General features: G+C 41.1%; 1 protein-coding gene across 1 annotated transcript in view; it reads right to left on the reverse strand.

Moving 5' to 3' along the window:
- Positions 1 to 8,532: 8,532 nt before the first annotated feature.
- The window catches only part of Hhip (hedgehog interacting protein), an 87,689-nt gene continuing 75,225 nt past the window's right edge, over positions 8,533 to 20,996 (reverse strand). Inside the window, exons 12-13 of the mRNA XM_005345395.3 lie at positions 10,866 to 11,014; positions 8,533 to 8,812 (exon numbers count right to left, since the gene is read on the reverse strand). Coding sequence (XP_005345452.1) covers positions 8,619 to 8,812; positions 10,866 to 11,014 — 343 coding nt within the window. The 3' untranslated portion in view covers positions 8,533 to 8,618. The remainder of the gene's footprint in view (positions 8,813 to 10,865; positions 11,015 to 20,996) is intronic.

A 20,996-nucleotide genomic window follows, 5' to 3' on the forward strand; every position in this document is an offset into this window, starting at 1 on the left:
CCTCCTCCTCTTCCTCCTCCTCCTCCTCCTTTTCTTCTTCTCATCGTTTATTCTGCTCTCATTTTTTGTGGTGCTGAGGATGGACCCCAGGGAGGGACCTGAGCCTGCTATGCAAGCCCCCTGCTGCTTAGCCACAGTTGTACCCTGCCATGTCCCATTCTCATGGAGGAGCACCATCTCGCTTCACACCCCTCTCTAAAGCACATGTTAACGTATGTATCAATTGAGAGCTTTAAAATCAGCATGGAAGCAACTTTAGATGTTCACAGATCACGGAATTTCAAGCAAGGAATTCATTTAACCAGTGATGGCAGAGCTGAGAAGCCAAATGAGGGACCCAGGAGGAACCCAGAGAGATCAGTAAAAGCAAGACAGCTTCCATCTCTGGCTGTGTGCACACTTTTTTATTTTACTTGTGTGTGTAGCAAGTCTTCGAGGCCTGTCAGGGATTCAAAATGTGGCAGACACATGCAGGAGTCACGTGCTCTGTGTGCTGAGGCAGGGGGATATGCTCTAACAGCTGGAATTAAAGTGACTGAAGGATGTCTGGTGCTTCCTGGGTCCCTATGGAACCTGCTAGAAGGTGCATTCCTGATGTCATTTTGCCTGAACTTCTAGGAAGCAGCCTAAGTTCTGGGCCGCTTTATGAATGGATCTTACTACATGTTTTATTCTCTTAGCAATAATCTTTTATAAAAGCTGCCATTCAGGAAGCTAGTAAGCTATGTTTATTTAGGAACATGGGGGGGTGGGTTGAGATGGAAGTAGATTGCTCTTATAATGTAGAAGGGAGCTGTGGGCCGCTTCCTGCCGCCCGGCTTTCAGCCACCGGCTAGATTCACCCGAAATAACAACACACAAACTGTATTCATATAAACACTGCTTGGCCCATTTCTATTAACGTGTGTAGCACCACGAGGTGGTGACTTACCAGGAAGATTCTAGCCTATGTCCATCTTGGGTCAGAGCTTCATCGCGTCTGCCCTGGAGAGGAGCGGCATGGCGTCTGCCTAACTTCCCTTCTTCCCAGCATTCTGTTCTGTTTACTCCACCCACCTATGTTCTAACCTATCAGGCCAAGCAGTTTCTTTATTAATTAGCCAATGAAATCAACAGATTGGTATATGACACTCCCACATCATTCTAATATCAGCTCAAATTCACTCATCAGTCTTTTGAAAACACGTATGCGTGATTATCTGCCAGATGTGCCCACATGCATCACAGGACCTCTGGAAGTCAGAGGAGGGTGTGGGAGCCCATGGGACTGAAGCCACAGATGGCTGTGAGCTGCTGCCTGGGTCCTGGGGAATCAACTTTGTGTCAGGACTCTCAACCACTGAGTCATCTCTCTAGCTCTACCGATCTGACTCTTGACAAAAGAAAAAAAATCTGCTTCAATTAAGGTAAAAGCCAGATAACAAGGCCACAGAGTTGGGGGTACCTGCCTTAGCCCTGTCCCCTGTCCCCACGTACTTCTTCCTTCACTATGGGGCCTTGTGTCACACATGTTCTTCTTTGTTCTCTATGTCTTAGCTTTCACTTGACTAGTAATTCACACTTCAAAGGATTAGGTTTATTTAGGTCAGTCGTAACTTAAAACAAATGTAGACCAATGACCTATCTTCTAGTGCCTAATATAGCTACACAATGAAACTGACCCTGACATTAGGTATAATTTGGATGGGAAATATTAAAATTAGAACATAAATGATGACAAAAGACAATAACATTTACAAGTAGCTTGAGTATAGACTATTTCAAAACCAGTGTTTGTATGACAACCAGTCTGAAAACTTAGGAGGAACTTTTTAAAAGTTTAAAATAAAAACAAATTTTGAAAGGGCACATAACATAAAGTCATAAGATAAAGTTTAATACATTTGATCATGTTAAGACACAAAACACAGCCAATCTAATCAAATTTCAGGCATGCATTTACATAAATATATTAAATTAAGAAAAGACATTATACACTTAAAACATCCTTTCACCTAAAAAAACATTAAATCCACAGATCAATAATAAAGCCAATTCTCTGCATTTACCACTTTTCAAGATAACACAAATACACTTGTTAGAATTTATATGCATTATACATATATTATATATTACATAGATAGTGTGTATACATATGTAGTGTTTGTACAGATAGATAAATATATATATACATGGGTGTGTGGACATGTACAGATACATAGAGATGTACTTGAGACCATCTGTACTACTCATCGCTGCTGGGGTCTAAGGCTCAGGCAAGCTGGAGCTAGTTGGAGTGAAAGTCTCTTTTGTTTTGGACATCTTAACCATCCCAGTGAACTTCCAGCCCTGTCCTTGCGGATGCCCTCGCCTCTCAACGGTGGGAGGTTATACGAGGCACGTCAGCGTTTATATTGCATTAAAGAATAGACTGCTGGTTGAATCAAGGAAAACTGCACATTTTTACAGACCGATTTAGTGAAACCAGATTAGTTCAAACTCCGGAGGATCATGTGAGCCAGTAGCCATGCATATTAATTTTTAGAATGTTCTAGAAGTCATAAAGAGTTCCTAGCCTAGTCCTGATCCTTTCAGCTTGCACCTGGGCTTCCTAATCGTCCCTACTATCTGCTGCCTCTTATTAACAGAAACCCAAGAATGGATTGGTTCTGAAATGTCCTGTAACATATGGACAGACTGCTTTAATTGTCAATAACCTGAGGGAAATAGACAACTCAAAACACCAAAATATATGAGAAGAATCAAACACAAAACCACCCCTTAACACTTAAACAAAAAACTCAACAATCACAGGTAAATCCAAAGAGGACACCAGATTTTCCTATTACAATTCTTTTGTGCTTATGGTCATGACTCAATAATTTTTTTCATTGTAATTAGGTAGATTTATTTTAAATAGTAGTCTGTTAGCCTGTCCCAGAGAATCAAGTTTCCCGAATTCTACAGTACTTCAGTATGACTATTACTTCATGGTTCTTAGCAGCATGTAGGTTCATACACATCCTCTGAGCAGAAAAAGATATGGGGGATATCTGATATCATCAGGTTGTCAGCTTAGCTTTTCAAATTAACATGATGAAATGAACCTTCTGAACATGGATTCTTAGTTCATTCCAGAAAAGTCATGCCCAGATTTTAAGATTATGGGGTAAAGAAGCATCTAATATTTATTCTGGCACAGACCATCCCCAGCCTAGTCACCCCTCATTCGTGTGAATGGAAACAACTGATTAGCCAACTTTCAGTCCAGAGAGAAATGTTCAAGACTGAATCTCTAACTGTGAAGAAAAAACTTATATTATTTGGCCACTGTGAATTTTCCATCATAATATATAGTGTATATATATTATTGAGATATAATATACATATACTATAGAGAAAAATTAAATATATACATTAGATTATATATATATATATATTAGATGAGAAAAAGCTATTCTTTTTACTTAAAGGAATGATAGCCAACTGAGATAATATACTATATATAGGTATGTTTACTTGCCAGGACGTGGATATATGTATTTCAAATCTATAAAGAATACATATTCAGAAAAGAAAACCTGGATAAGCAATGACATCTTACTTTGTGATGGACATGAAACATTACCTTAGAATGAATGCTGAGTTAGTACTGTTTTTAAAATTTTTACTGTTGACTGACAAAAACAAAAGAGAAGGTTTAGGTATAAGGCTTTTTATTGATGCGAGAAATCTATTACTTATTTGCATCTTCTCAATTGGCTGATACATGCCCTAAATAATTGTATGAGAAAACAAGGCAAAGAATGGGTGGATCTTGGCTTCACACTTAATAGAACTTTAGGAAATGCCAATCTCATAAATGAAGAAATCTCTCCAAGGCTGCAAGAATTTTGGGAATCAAGCATCTAGATCCATTTAATCTTCCCATGAGTACTTTGTACTCTGGGGTGACCTCAAGCCCATTCCAGAAGTTACTCAGAGGCGATGGTACCGAGGAAAACAGGCAGGACTTGCTAAGACCCGCACCTGACAGGCTCAAAGAACATGTTCTCAACATCTAGATGTGTCTGCTCTTAGACTTTGTATCTCATTTCATGTCCTATTTCTAATCGGATGTGTGGCCCATTTGTGCTGGTGTGACAAAGAAAGACAGAGCAAATGCATGTCTCACATATAGAAAGGGGAGCTTGCTGATGGGAATCCATCAATGTTCCCAGAAAGAGTGCCACCACTTTCCCCAGGGAATAAAAGTGTGTTCATTTTCTGGGCATATAAATTTGGTTGAGTTCTCTGACATGCAGACCTCATGGCAGGGAGGATAAGTGTCTGAGGTCATCATCACCAAGACACTAGTTTCCTGCCAAATGGATTTGGATTAGTTTTCTTCAAAGCAGACTCTGTAGAGATGGCTGTCACTTTGATAGAAAGTAGCTAGGAGTGTCCCTCCTGTCATCTCAAGCTTTCTACTACGGTGGCTCTCCTCCTCTTTCTAGTGACTTTGCTGGAAGACCTGCATGGGGCAAGTATGCTGGTGGATCTGTGTGCTTTTTGTCATTTCTTTCAATGACTGCAGCAGACCAGCCTGCTGTGCTATTTCTCTACTCCTTAGTGATACTGAACTTAAGTCAGCATGGCTCCAGGAAAGAAAACAAAGGAAAACAAGCCCCAGCAGAATATATAGGTATCTGTCCCAGGACAATGTCATGACAGGCATACGTGGTGCATCTGTTCAGAGAAATGAACATAAAATGCAGGAAAGTGGAGGAAAAAGAGATCCAAAGAGAGATGGTAGAAAGGTATGGGTGGAGGAGCAGAGAAGGGTGAGGGTGAAGAAAACTTAGGTAACATTCTAGACAGAGGCTCAGAAAGTAAAGTGATATACCTCGTTGACTGGCATACTTCCTCCCCTTACCAACTTAACCTGGGCTTCTCTCCTGTGCTAAGAGAAAGAAGAGGGGCTCCTAGCAGATTGGTGTGTGCTTAGAAAGACCTCAGCTGCACAGCCCACCTCCTACCTCATTTTCTCATCCTGAGTAGACTTGTTGGATCCTTTGTGGTTCAGATAATTAAAACAAAGGTCAGAAACAAACAAAAGACAGTATGTTATTCTGTAGCCGTTCCCAAGACAGCCACTAGGGAAGCCATCACTACTCAGAGGGATGCAAATTATAAGGAAATAGTTTTCTAGCTGGGTTTTGTAGACATGCATAGATTTCTTTGCCCATCCTTCATGAAACTGATCAGTTAAATTGTAGAAACTTCTGAGTAAGCTTGCGAAATATCTTTCAATACCTAACATGAAAAGGTATGAACAAAAACATTTTTGCCATCACTGAGCTTGCCTAGATGTTCCTCCTTTGCAATTTAATGATATTTAGTTTTCCTATCATTGATTTATGTGCTTTGAATCAGGGCAAAAGTTTGGCAGCAATACTGGTAGGAGGGTTTCCTCACACTCAGCTGGTACCTGGAGCTAAGATCTAGGATGGGCAGGTGATAGTAACTGTTTACTTCTTCTTTGTCATACACAGCAGTGTTCACAGAAAAGACATTCTTCCATTTTAGATTGTGTGCTTTGTTAGATGGGTAGATTTTGACTTTTAAATGATTAAACATTTATTTTTCTTAGCTCATACTTTTTTTTTTTACCAATTCCCATCTATCTCTCACAAATCATTTATGATAATCCCCAGTCATATATTTTAAAAAACAACCTCAAGGAAGAGGTCAAAGAAAATTTTGGAATCGGTCATGTAGTCTAAAACACAGTCATCTATAGTCATTGTTATCTACTTTCCTCCTAAGGACAGAAAGAATGAAGTCTAAGAGACCCTTTGCTTGGGTTAAATATCCTATCTTCTACAAAGAGAATTTGGTATTACATTTGGATAACTCATTATAGGAAAGGCAATAACATCTCTAAGTCACTTGAAAGAGAGCTATGTAAAACAGCTCTGTCTAGGCTGCTTGAGTAGAATGCCTACCCATGGGACATCTTCTCTTTAAGATGTAAAAAGAAGCACTTGGGCTTTAAGGCTTTGCTGGATTTCCAGGGGTATCCTTCTTGTTTTTGCTCAAACTGTGAGTGGGGGTATGTGTAATAAAACTGTACGATTTGACAGATTTAGACAGCTGGCTGCTTCATGAGACGTTTGCCTTCTGTCAATGTCACCCATGCTGAATAAAGGATGATTTGATAGGAAGGTCTGCTTACAAAAATGATGGTCTGATGGAGGAAGGTCATTGGTTAAAAAAATAAAGAAACTGCTTGGCTGGCCCTCATAGGTTAAAACATAGGTGGGTGGAGTAAACAGAACAGAATGCTGGGAGGAAGAGGAAGTGAGCTCAGACTCGATAGCTCTCCCCTCTCCCGGGCAGACACGCGATAAAGCTCCGACCCAGGATGGATGTAGGCTAGAATCTTCCTGGTAAGTGCACCTTGGCATGCTACACACATTATTAGAAACGGGCTAGTCCAGGTGCGAGAGTTAGCCGAGAAGAGGCTAGATATAATGGGCCAAGCAGTGTTTAAAAGAATATAGTGTCCATGTAATTATTTTGGGGCAAAGCTAGCCAGGCCACCAGGAGCTGGGGTGGCCGGAACGCAGCCCACAGGTCATACAACAGTGGTCAGGGCAGTTTTTCCTTTTGTTTAAATTGTAAACCTTTCTGTGATGGAATTCAGTAAAAGGACTATGAAGAGAAAGCCACAGAGACAAGGGGTTGCTCTTCACCTACAAATGCAGGCTACTGCATGGTTCATTGCGAGATTTGTCACAGTGCTGGGACAACGGAGATCTGGTGCGATGGCAGGGACCACCCTTTTTCTGGAGTAAGAGGGAAATTTGGTCTCTATGCTCATTTAGTCCCAAGACTTCTCTGAATAGACTATCAATTGAAGCTAAATTGTGCACAATTATGCATGCACTTTTTAATGCAGGCTATTGTTCACTAAGCACCAAGATTTCTCAACCCATTTTCATTGGTATGAGGTCATTGGAACCCCACGTAATCATATATGGAAGACAGGAGTAAGTGGAGCCAAAAACTTGTTCTACGTTGTGGATTCCTTAGAATTCCTTAGAATCCACAATGTAATTGCAACTCATTCCCTGAAAACAACAGAGGACTACTCTCCGGGAGACTGCTATTGTTGTTTCAGAATTAAGACTCATATTCCTGAGGATGGGGAGCCTGTGTGCAATATCATCCAGGGCTGAGCACTTATATGATTCTACAATTGGATTCCAGAGGAATGGATGTCATGGTAGAGGGCGTGTGCTTATCACAGTCAGTAGTACAAAAACCCTAACACACTGTTAAAACCCAAACGTGGAAAGATGGCAAATGGCAAACCATTCAGAAAAATGCCTATCAGATGCTTGTAATTTAAGTTTAGAGTACATTATTTCTTTAAGAAAATCTGAATAGAGCGTTTGTAGGAAATTGATCAAGGCAAGAACCAAAGGGGGTTGTCCCAGCATGCACTGGGAGTTTGTGATGTCAAGAATGAGGATCCTAAGATTCTGCATTTGGCAGCTTACACAACCTGAGCTGGCTATGAACGAGCAGGTCATTCTCCATGGAGGGTGGATTCAGAGTGCACGCCATAAGCTTTTAATCCCTCAGATTGACATATTGGCGGTGGCGGAAGCACTTCACGAGTGCACAATGCTGGTGCTCTGGAAGGACTGGCTGCTTCCTTGCTTTTCCATCTGACCAGCCTGACCAGCGTGATTACACGACGGCATAAGGACACACTGCTAGACTGGATCCATAGCACGTTAGAGGCTGTTTGCTTTCCTGCTCCCCTTCTTTCCAATTGAGCTGGTGAAAATGTAACTTTAGTATTTTACAGGACAGGGGAAAGGTGTTTCATCTAGGTGCTGTCTATATTATAAAAATAAAATAAAAAATATCAATATGTAACACAAACCCAGTGCCTATTGTTACACAAAATATACAATAGAAGTGGTCTATTCAGGAAGATTGCTTTTTCAAATAGGTCATTCTGATTTAATCATGAAACATTTGAAAACCATCTTGAGGTTAAGCTGAAGTAGCTAGAGTGATCTATCAAATAAAACGGGAAATGCGCAACATTCTGTAATAGACATGGAATGAAGCTGACAACTTAACATCAAGTTGCTTGTTCGGAAATTCACCAAGGAGTTTGGAAACATGCTCTCTTATTATAGACCTTTAATTTAAAAATATTTCCACCACATTGCACAATAACACTTCAAAAGCCTACTATGGTTGACGGTAGTAATCATAGACAGAAATTTCCCAGGAACTAAAAGCATATCTTCTGGTGCCATAAACATTCTGTGATCAATCCGCAAGAGACCTTCTGTGTGACGCACTCCACACTAGGAAGTAGATATTAAAAAATAAAAAAAAAAAACAACTTAAAACCTTGAGTTTCGGGATTGTGTGTGTGCACACGTGTGGACGTGTGTATGTGAACAAACGGCCAACATACACACTGAAATCTGCACGTTTCTGGAAATTGCTTTTAAGTTACTGAAAGAGAATGAACTCACGGGAGTGTGTAGCAGGAGGAGAGTCTCTCATTTTAATGACAAGATCAAATAAATGCCCACCAGGAAGGAATACTCAAACTGTCCCAGAAACTATACAATGTAGCTTGTAAGATCCAGCAAATAAGATGTCATGTCAATGATCTGATCCAGAATACCTGCCCTGGCAACTCTGCGGATGCTTCTGTCCACTTGTTCACACTGAGGACCAAGATAGCCTTTCTTACAGAGACACTTGTTTGGTCTCACACACACCCCTCCGTGACGACATGCTGGCTCACACTTGGCTGCAAGAAAGAAAACATGAGCATTCTTAATCTTCACGTCAGAAGCTATCCACGGATGAGGTCAAGTATTTGATTAGTAAGGAAAGGTAGAAAAAGAAGGCGGAAGACAGTCACAAATGGTGGGCAGAGGAATATGCAGGCAGGACAGTTTCCAGACATGCAGGTTTTTAGGGACAGAAACCGAGCTAAATGTCCGGGTGTCAGCACACTGAGAAGTAGGGCTCATGAGAAACTACTGCGGTCATTTGAAGAACTGGCACTAACACAAACGTCAGCCCTTTCAGCTTCTGCTCCAAGGGGCATTTCAGCCAACAGCAATTACTTCCTCCAGGGTAGGATGTATGGGAGGGAGAGAGGCTGGCCTTGAGAAAGGGGACACCTACTGGAGCACTTGCCCTGTGACACTGAACTAAAGTCAGTTTGGGACTGAAGCTGCATGCAGTATCCAGCATCTGGCCTCCCTGGCAATCCCTGCTTCCCATGCTAAGACGGGATGAACAGGCACATTGGTCTCTGAGTATGTCCGAAGTCCCATCCTGGGCTCAGTGCAAGAGCTTGGCAGAGGGCCTACGGTATAACGTATTGGTACTTAACATAATTTGTTCACCCCCAGTTTAAGCATGCTGCCCAGAGAAGATGCTCAGAAAATATTTTTTTAAGCTACATTTGTTCGAGGTAACACAGCAGCTAGACAAAGTGCAATGAAGCTAACAGAACTGGCCGCCATATGAAGAAACAAGGGGTTAGGAGGAGTACATATCAAACACAAAAAGAAGTGAGGAACAATATCCAGGCATATGACTATCATTGCATTTGTACATTGATTCTTAATTTTGTGCTCAATTGACCAAGAGGGAGATGGACTTGGTCCATAGAGTGGATGTTCTTGTTCTAAATAGCTACCTGGATTCTGCTGAGTTGTAATTTGTTGCTCTAATTCTAATCAGATATTAGTAATGTTACGAAATGGCAAAAGCAATTTAAGCTAAAATATGTACTGTCTATATGACTCTTAAGTATTGATTGCTTTTGTTAGGCAATGTGGGAGATGGACAAGTCATAATTATAATATATCTTGAAACGAATACATCTTTAGAATAAAAAATCAGCATTTATGTGTCAAGAGAAATAATAAATATTAATTTAGATTTTGGTTTTTATTGGCAGGGTATACTTTGCTATGTAAGACTGTACGGGTCTAGGTCACTATTGATTAATGCGTGCACACGACTTGCTGAATTTGTTTTTAAGTTTCTAAGTTCATTCACTTTTCTTTTTTATTTATTTATGTATCTGAGTGCTCTGTCCTTCTGTATGTGTGCAGGACAGAAGAGGGCATCAGATCCCTCTGTAGTGGGTGTTGGGAATTGAACCTAGGACCTCTGAAAGGGCAGCTGGTGCTATTAACCACTGAGCCATTTCTCCAGCCCTTATTCATTTTTTTTAACTTCACACCGATTAGCATTTAACATAGCACTAAATGGAGGGAATCTCACACGAAGGGCTAGAGCCTCGCACACAGATGTGCTTCGGTCCCTTTGAGCCGCTGCGCACTTTATGACGAGGCAGAGGGGCAGAGCAGAGTAGAAGAGTGTTTAACTGTGACTAGATAACTGCCTTTTCCCCTTTTAGCCAGACCTCCCCCCGCCACCCTGAGAACCTCTGCTCCCAGCATGCCGCAGTGAGATGCAAGCAGAGAAGCTAGAGTGGGCATTGGTGGGGTGTCTGGAAAATGCTTGCACTTGGCCAGGACTTTAACAAGCGCTAACTCTTTAGCGGTGTGAACACTGCAAATGTAACTCTGTGGTGTGCTGTTTTCATTTTTCTTTTTTTGTGAAAGGATCCAGTCATTTAAAGATCTTTTATGCTTTTGATTACCTGAAATATATGAACAGCCCATATTAAAACAGGCAAGGTTCCATTTGTACCTTCAGAAAGAGATATCGTAAAGCGCCAGCCACTGTATACCAGATGACTCTAGACATTGATGATGCTAGTTTCTCAGGCACCAAGGGCCACTTGCAGTGTCCCAGATGATAACAGAAATACTAACCAATTCTGCAGAAGTCTCCTTCCCAGCCTGGACTGCAGCAGCACTTGCCCGTGGGGGTGTAGTAGCCATTCCGACAGAGCCGGGAGCAATCCGAGGTCAGGGTCTGTGCAGGTTGAACCGTGACTCTGCATTCCTCAGGCATTAAAGGTCTGCACCCCAAAACAAGAGTTGACATAGCACATCAGTTGAAAACCAGTATGATGAAACTTAGTGATCTTTTTTTTTAATTTTTTTTTTTTTTTTTATTTTTCGAGACAGGGTTTCTCGGTAGCTTTTGGTTCCTGTCCTGGAACTACTCTTGTAGACCAGGCTGGCCTCGAACTCACAGAGATCCGCCTGCCTCTGCCTCCCGAGTGCTGGGATTAAAGGCGTGCGCCACCACCGCCTGGCAAAACTTAGTGATCTTATGGCTTACCAAGGATGTTTGTTGCTTTCAAAAGGGATCTTTTTTTTTTTTTAAATATTTATTCATTTACTTATTATGTACACAATATTCTGTTTGTGTATATGCCTGCAGGCCAGAAGAGGGCACCAGACCTCATTACAGATGGTTGTGAGCCACCATGTGGTTGCTGGGAATTGAACTCAGCACCTTTGGAAGAGCAGGCAATGCTCTTAACCACTGAGCCATCTCTCCAGGCCCAAAAGGGATCTTTTTTTGTCAAGTGATACAGTCAACTCACAGCTTCAGGAGAATAGAAAATCACACCAGTGATGTGAAGTAGCCTAAGAAACTTTATTACCATTAAAGTTCTCCATAAAAACATAAGAAGAATAATATAGCTCTTTTGTATTCGTTACAATTCTAGAAACTGTAATGTTAAATGTTTAAATTGGTATTTGACGGTATGTGTGTTTGTGTGCATGCATGTGCGCAGATGTGTGTGTGTGTGTGTGTGTGTGTGTGTGTGTGTGTATGGGTGTGCATGTGCCATGGTTGTGTGTAGGTTAGAGGTCAACCCTGTGATGTCAGGTCTCTCTTTTCACCTTTCTATGGTTTGGGGGATGGTGCTCATGCCATTAGGCTGGCTCAGCGAGGGCTTTTACTCCCTGAGCCTTTTTGCCAGCACTCAAACTGCACTTTTAAAAATAGATGGGCATGAATATTTTGAAGCTTCCTTCCACTACGATCCATAAACACTTTTATAGATAGCACCTGGGAGTCCCTTCTTGTGATTGGCCTGGCTGGCAATATCCCAGGGCTGGTTATGTCTGTCATAATGAACACTGGCTGCCTAACAAACAGGAACGAATCCCTTCTGTTCCCTTCTCTCGTCTTTCTTTTTAATGGTTCTTGGGGTCACACACAGGGCTTTGAACACATTAGGTGCATGTTCTTCTGCTGAGCTACATGGCTGCACTTCTTTCTGTCCCCCACAGTCTTGTCTTTTGGGGCAGGGCCTCTTAGTACCTCTATCTTTCTTGTCTGTCTGTCTGTCTCTCTCTGTCTCTGTCTTTCTCTCTCTCCATTTGTGGCAGGGTCTCCCCATCTCTCCGTCTCTGTCTTTCTTGCCTTTTGGGGAAGGGTCTCACTGTAGTTTGGGCTGCCTCAGATTCGTTTGTAGATTGGACTTTAACTGGAAAACCTCTTGCTTTAGTCTCTCAATTACCAGGATTACAGTTGTGTGCCAATGCACCCGGATCATTTTGTATTTATTTTGAGATAACAGCCTTCTGATTTGTTCTCCTTGAAAGAGATCCTAATATGCATGCATAGGTGAATATTTATGCTACTGAGTAAAAATTTAAACTATTAATGCAAAGAAAGGTATATAGAATGGAGATTTTATAAATTATATAAAAAGTCAAATTAATTTTTTGTATGTAATAATTTAATTAACTCCTGTTATAAAGAGAAAGAATGTTAATAACAAGCACAAATATATCGTTTGTGATGTGAAACTTCATGCATTTTGTATGAATTGTTCTACACTGTTGTCATTTATAGAAAAAGCTAAGCCATCAAAGATTTTTTAAATTATTCTTCTGTTTCCCTTTGTTTAGTTCTGAGCTTAAAGGTATCTATCACCACACCCTGACCAACTGATAAACTTTTATGTCATCAACATAAAACTAACCCCCCCCTTAGAACCCCCAAAACTTACTGTATTTTTATTGCCTACCAATCCTTACTTATAGTATAGTTACATTTATTTATTATATATTATTATAGCATTATATATACTAATATAAATGATGTGCTTTTATACTAGCTACAATATTAGAACATTAAAGGCTAAAATGTCAAGGTCAGCACATCCTGAAGACAGGGATTTGTTTCCTTCTCCAGAGAAGAGGCAAGCCAACATATTGAAATTCATTTCTCTAGGACGATGTGTGATCAAGTCTGACAAAGATCTCTGGTAAAGTCATGTGCTCCTTCCCCTCCCCATGATGTTTGCTATGCTTCCAGCCTTCTTTCTGTTATGTAAATAGACAGACTCCTTTACATGGACTGAAGGAGGAGGAGGAGGGACAAGTTAGTGCATAAATACCGCCTAGCTATACCTAGAGGACAGCTAAGCAGAAATTGATAGTGTGCATCTGTTATATGGCAACTAATTCAAATATTATTTTCATTGGCCTAGAAAATTGTGTGTTTAGTATATAATCTAATTAGAATCATTTGAATAGTTCTGTTCTTTTAAACAATCATTTTTTTAAAGCCTCTGGACTCTGAGTTCTACTGAATGGAGTCAGAAGTAACTTTCAAAACAGAAAATATACCAACAGGGTGTTTGGCCTTGCAATAAAAAAAAAATACACTGAGTCTATGTGATGACAGCTATCCCCACAGCTCTTAAGCTTAATTCGAGTCAGAAAAACATATTTCCTCATCTCCTGACATGACAGATAATAAAACACTGAGGGGCTATCACAGAAAATTGTCCAACAGTCTGCAATTTATAAAATACTGTTTTCAGAAAGTTAAGGCATTTTTCTCAGAAACTCGCTGTGGCTGGTTTTGTGTAGTGATGCAAAGGTTTGGACACTTCTTTGAATGAGGAGGGACAATGAGAAACATAGGTCATTTCCAACACACACTGTCTATATTGACTTTCTGTGACTAGAAAAGGCCAGCAGTGGCTGTCTCTGGGTAGTGGGATTTGGGGTGGTTTTAATTTAATGCCATGTAATTTAATGAATGAAGAAATAACTTAATAGATGAAACATCTCCTGTCAGCGTGTATGGAATCCTCTTCTTTTGAGTGAGTAGTGTTGACATCCATTTTGCATTTCACCAAAAAAGGCTCATTCTTAATTTTTTCAACAGTATACACTTTTCAAATCCATTCTCTTATAAAAACCAGACACATAGACCTTAAATGCAGCTTACATATAAAATACTGGCCCACTAGAGGTTTTAGCAGATTGGGTAATCCCATGGCTTCTGTTGGTGACTTCCTGAAGGGGCGGGGGATATAAGAACTGCCTTACTCCAGTCACTTACAGTCATGCAGAGCTCATGGAAAGTGTCTCCTAGCTATCGTCACATTTATGAAGCCGTTCCTCTTCCATAGTTCTCCCATTCTCAACAGCTAAGAGAAATCAGTTGTCTAAACCTTCGTTACTCACAGTCTAGGCTCTGATGAATGGCAGTTAGCAGGATGGCAGGAAGTGTCAAGAGCTCTTCTAACTGGGGGCCCATTTCCTAACCAGAAGCAACAAATGCAGTCATTATGAATTAGTGTGTTCAGGAGCTTCCATACCGAAAGCTTTGGAATCTTATAACTGGGTGGAGTCTGTTCTCAGTAGCCATCTTGCTATGCCATGACAGCTAATCCTATGGTTTAGTGGATTCCCCAACTGTGTGATACCCTGCAATCACCTTACTGCTCCCTGTGTCTAAAGGCTCACTCTGCTTCAAGAGGGGGAGGAGAGGGAAGCTGCTTATAACGGTGTAGATCTGCTTGTTACCCATTTGTGTAAGTCAAGGCAGAGAAATGACCCCCAAGTGCTGTGCTATCTTGTGAAAACCTTGTTCCTAGTGTCATCTTCCAAGGTCAATGCACACATAAATTGCTTTTCTTCCTATGATGGTCTTCGGTCTGGTTAGTCAGTGCGACATTTTTCTTTTACAGGGCACTCATGAGGATAGAATTCTGGAGAGCAAAGGATGGCCAGCAATGTGTGACTGTCCACAGATACCGTGTAACCAATTTTGAAGTTGCCCTTGACAATTTATCAATTCAGTTGGGCTGTGAAGACTCTTCCTCATCGGGAGCATAGGCATAGACCAGGTTCAACACAAAGAGGGACTCTCCTGTGTGACAGGGAAACAGCCATCTTCTTGGGATATGGGGTCTGTGTGAACAGGAAGAGGTGCTATTTTGTTTTTGTTTTGGCTTTTACCAGCATTCTCCTCTTTGGAGATCCTGAACGCTTTTGAGGCCCTGAGTCTATTCCAGTTTCCAGTCATTCCTGAGTCCCCGACAAGTGCTCCCGGGGAGAGTAGACTTCAATTCAAGAATAACTATAATCTTGCATAGGTCATATTATATGTAATCCCATTGCAACTTTTTAGCTTGTACTGTGTTTCCTAAAGCTATAATTTAGACAGCTAGGTTCAGTGTTCTGTGTCATTTCTAAACAGCATATAGAAATTTCTGTTCAGAAGTCCATTGAACAAAATGGGTCTGGGCAGTCTGAGGGTTCCTGGGGTCTAAAGCTTCTCCCTCACAGCCTGGACTCACCAACTTTCCTGACACGCTCACTAAGAGGGCTGAGTGGCACTAACACCTATAATGTGGTTACTGTCTGGTCACTACCTCAATCCCACAAATATCTAAAATGGCATGGGAATCTCTCACACCAAAGCTTACATCATCAGCCTCTCTATTTTCATGGAAAAATCAGGAGGTAAAAATCATGGTTTTTTTTTTTTGTTTGTTTGTTTTTTTTTAGAGTGTGGTGTCACACACTTTTAATCCCAATATTCTTTGGGAGGCAGAGACAGGTGGATATATGTGAGTTTGAGGCTAACCTGGCTTACAAAGCGAGTTCCAGGACAATCAAAGCTACACAGAGAAACTTTGTCTTGAAAAACTAAAAAGAAAAAAATGATGGAGGAGGGTCATTTGTCTATCTGTTGCTTTCATTGGTTAATTAATAAAGAAACTGCTTGGCCTTTGATAGGACAGAAACTTAGGTAGGCCGAGTAGACAGAACAGAATGCTGGGAAGAAGGGAAGTGAGGCAGTCGCCATAGCTCTCCTCTCTGAGATGGATGCAGGTTAAGAATATTCCCGGTAAGACAGCATACCACCTCATGGTGCTACACTCATTAGAAATGGGTTAATCAAGATGTGAGAGTTAGCCATTAAGAGGCTAGAGCTAATGGGCCAAGCAGTGTTTAAAAGAATACAATTTGTGTGTTGTTATTTCTGGTATAAAGCTAGCCATGCTGGAGCTGGGCCACAGCCCACTGCTCCCACCATCAACAAAAAAAATTGTAACATTTCTTACTCTAGGCAAAGTAGTTAAAACTGAATGATAATACCATTTGCTTTTAGATGGGAAGTCAAGTTTATCAAATTACCATAGATGTTTGATACATTTACAGCCTCCTGACTCTAGACAGTTCCAGATTTATTGTAGGATTGGAGGTTGGGAGAGAGTTTTGGCAGTTCAGTTAACAGCACAACTAGAGAAGGAAGCTAGCTCACTGTCTTCGGGGAAACTGGAAACACACACAACCAAACTGTGATGGATGTGAAACTCTGAGCTCAGGAGGAAGGAAAAATCAAAGAGCCAAGTCAGGGTCCCCATAGGGGTGGGAAACTCGAACTTTATTTTCTCCTGATCACTAAGGTAATGTAATGATGATACTAATGATAACGTAATAAAAATAAAAATAGAGTAAGAACGTAAGATATTCAGGGGATTGAATACTATCAGGTTCTAGCACCGAGCCAGACGGAGCTGGTGGTGAAAGGAAGATATATGAATTTTAGAAATGCCTTTAAGAATCTTGAGCACTCGGGAGGCAGAGGCAGGTGAATCTCTGTGAGTTCGAGGCCAGCCTGGTCTACAGAGCTAGTTCCAGGACAGGCTCCAAAGCCACAGAGAAACCCTGTCTCGAAAAACCAAAAAAAAAAAAAAAAAAAAAAAAAAATCTTGAGCTCTTAGTAAATGAACCCATTTTTTTTTTTCTTTTTTCGAGACAGGGTTTCTCTGTGGTTTTGGAGCCTGTCCTGGAACTAGCTCTTGTAGACCAGGCTGGTCTCGAACCTACAGAGATCCGCCTGCCTCTACCTCCCGAGTGCTGGGATTAAAGGCGTGCGCCACCACCGCCCAGCTAAATGAACCCATTTTTGAAGGATAAATTTTTCATTATTCTTACTCTCCATTTTAAGTATTTGTAAATGGAAGCCATTTGTAGGTGGCAATTCAGTCAAAATCTCATGGCAGTTGTATATTTTTCATAGGGATTAATGGTCCAGCATTCAAAATTGATAGATTAAGAAAGACTATAATGGAATAAAATGGAAAACTCCTTTGAATGTTTGGTTACATGTCAAATCTATAGGATATAGGGAATATATATAGATATATTTATATGTGTTCTTACCATAAAAATCAGTATGAGAGCTAGTGGATATGCTAATTAGCTTGACTTAATAATTTCACATTTTTCACATAATTATAAAAAATCAAGTTATCCCTACAGCGTTGGTTTTTTTTTGTTTCCAGTGGTCCAAAAATGCTAATGGAAAATTTCAGAAATGAACCAGTAAAGCTTTAAACTCGGCCATTCTAGCATGCTGTTACAAGTTTTCTGCTTCACTGTGAGTCATTGTTGTGACTCTTTCTGCTCCTAACTTCTGTGTTAACCTTTACCATGGGCGTGTGCTGGAGAAATGCTCATAGGGTAGATGCCGTCTGCAGTTGCAGGCACCCGGTAGGGTTCTTGAAACAAATCCCCTAAGGGTAAGGCTTGGGGGCGTGTGTGCACTGTAAACATCTCCAGTTCTTGTTGGTCAGTTAATTGTGAACTAACAGAGCTAGAGAAAGCAGTTTAGATTCATCATGATGGCTACAAAATCAGGGGAAAATTCAAGAGGGGGAGAAGCAGAACTAGCTTAGCATTTTATAAATATAAATCTGTCATCATTTTGAATAAAGGCATGATTGTTTTCAAAAATAGGACCCAAACAGTATTTAAAATAACACGGACATACTAGTTTTTCCTAGGTTATGCAAGACTTTGCTGTGAAGCAGGTAAAGGTTCTGTGCAATACTGCAGGGATCACACATGTCTGTCTAAGTCTGCCTGTAAATACACACATGTACACATGTGCAATACTGCAGGGATCACACATATCTGTCTAAGTCTGCCTGTAAATACACACATGTACACATGTGCAATACTGCAGGGATCACACATATCTGTCTAAGTCTGCCTGTAAATACACACATGTACACATACACAAATCTTGTTAAAGTTTGAGAAGATTTTAGTCATATCAAAGTTGTTACAATAGATTATGCAACCACGATAATCCATTCATTAGAAGTTTTGACCTTGATTTTGCCCGTTTTGAAAAATAAAACATCTTTAAATTTTCGGATGATCCATGGCAGCTTAGAAAGATTTGCTAGCCAAAAGGACATTTAAAAAAAAAAAACTACACATGAAATTAACTTTATCAGTAATGAAAAGAAATGCAGGGAGATAAGTGTACACGCAGTTTTGGTTATCTGATATACATACTAAAAATAATAGCAAAAATGTGGAAAATGCTTGCCTGTCTTTTAGACTTCAAATTGACCATGCTGGATGGATTTTTATAGGGCATATACTTGTTCATGACCCCTGGTGTTAAGAAATTCTGCCCTGTTTGGGAACTAGTCCCCTGTGGATCCTGAATCCCAGTTAATAGCTACAAGGTCAATGGAGCCGCTAAACAGTTTGTATTACTGTCAGGGTGGCCACGAAAACACCACCTGCCACAAGAGGACTTGGCAGCTGGGTCAACAGGCACTGTGGGAATTTATCAACTTAGGGGGCTACTTGCATAAAACTGACTGATGAATTGGGACTCCACTGGCTTATTGGACGAAAGCTGCTCTATGATGCAGAAGTTTCTTTAGGATGACAGAGCTGCCAGTGGACTCCCAGGCATGCGCAAAGGGTAAATAGGACTGGCTTACCCTTGTGATTTTTTAAGCAAGACTTTAGCATCCTGCATAATGAGGTAGGATGAAGTGATTAAGAAAAAAAAAATATCAAAACAGGGTTAGTAAGTGGCACCTCAGGGCATGGAGAGGCAGCAGAGAAATAGGTTTTGTTTTTTTTAAAAAAATATTTATTTGTTATGTATACAATATTCTGTCTGTGTGTATGCCTGCAGGCCAGAAGAGGGCACCAGACCTCTTTACAGATGGTTGTGAGCCACCATGTGGTTGCTGGGAATTGAACTCAGGACCTTTGAAAGAGCAGGCAATGCTCTTAACCTCTGAGCCATTTCTCCAGCCCCTGAGAAATAGGTTTTGATACTGGTCACAGAGGAGTTTGGGGACACAGCCTTCTGAAGGATGACCTCTCAAGCTTGGGATTTGTGTTGTTGATTTATAGATCTCTTAAAGGGAAAGTCCCCGTGTCTTGGTTGGAGAAGAGCTAAGCAAGGTGTTGAAATACAGGAAGAGTGGACTCAGAGAGGGGGAGCAACAGGAAGAGCATGGCCTTCCACCTTCCTGGACAGTTAGCCCTGGGAACATCTCAAAGTCAAAACAAAGGCATTTTGGTTTAAGTTCATTTGAAACAAAATTGGAGTCCTGTGTTCTACAGTGGTAAAACTTTGAAGTCACCTGTGTCAGACTTCTGAGTTTCCACCATTGCCAGAGAGTGTTTGACCCTGATTCTTTTCCATTTTATTTATTTATTCATGCAGTCATTTATTTGAGTGTGCGGGGTTTCATGTCACAGTTCCTATTTGGAGTTCCGAGAACCGTTTTGTAGACTGCCTTCTCTCCTTCTGTCTTTAGATTATGGGACTCGAACTCAGGTATCAGGCTTGTGCTGCAAGTATCTTTGCCTGCTGAGCCACCTCACTGCCCCCCACCCCAACATTTGGTTAAGTTTGAGAAGAGTTCATAAAGAGCAAGCACGTAAGGAATGACGCCCTGAGAGCATTTGTTCGGAGCTTCGGTAAGCTCTGTGGACACCTGCATCCTAATTTTAGAAGTGAGAGAAACTTAAAAGTTGAGAAATCACCTGAAAATGATTATGGAATGCCAAGAATGAAGCCTGACAAGACTAGAGATTAGAATACACTTTAAATACACTATCCATCTCATGTCAGAAGCCATGGAGGTGAGAGGCAAGAGGCAATGGTCATGGGCAAGTCTCTGATGGGCCCAGGACACAGCACAACAGCAATCTGGGTGCCGTTCAGCTTCAAGGAGATCCACTGCCAAAACTGTATGCTCAGTGCGTCTAACCTGCCCCCTGGTATGTCAGCTGATGGAGCCTCCAAGGGCAGATCATGGGGCACACTGAACTGAGTACAAGAGACTTTGGGGACCCAAAATTGACTGAGCTGTTGACTTGATCCAAACTCCATTCTGGCATAGGAGGCAACTTCCCAACTTTGAAGATATCCTTGAAGTGGTTAGTGTTTTGGCATAAGACAAATCCATTTTTATTTTTTTGGTTTCTCGAAACTGGGTTTCTGTGTGTAGCCCTAGCTGTCCTTGAACTAGCTCTGTAGGCCAGGCTGGCCTCAAACTCCCAGAGAGCCACCTGCCTCTGCCTCCTGAGTGCTGGAATTAAAGGCATGCACCATCACTACCTGACTTTTTGTAAAAATAGTATTTTTATGTGTATGGATATTTTGTCTGTATGTATATCTATGCACCTCATTATGATTGGTACACACAGAGGCTAAAAGGAAGGTATTGAACCCCCTGGGACTGGAGTTACAGACAGTTGTGAGACGCCAACTGGGTGCTGGGAACTAAACCATGACCTCGGGAGGAGCAGCTAGTAAGTACTCTTAACCTCAGAGCCATCTTTCCAGTCCTGACAAATCCATTCTTGTCCTGTCTACCCAGGGAAGGCTCTTCCCTAGATAACTAAGGGAAACTGGCTGTTTTTTATTTCCAAATTCTCATTATAAATGATGAGCAC

Source organism: Microtus ochrogaster, chromosome 4 (assembly GCF_000317375.1).
Source record: "Microtus ochrogaster isolate Prairie Vole_2 chromosome 4, MicOch1.0, whole genome shotgun sequence".
NCBI lineage: Eukaryota > Metazoa > Chordata > Mammalia > Rodentia > Cricetidae > Microtus > Microtus ochrogaster.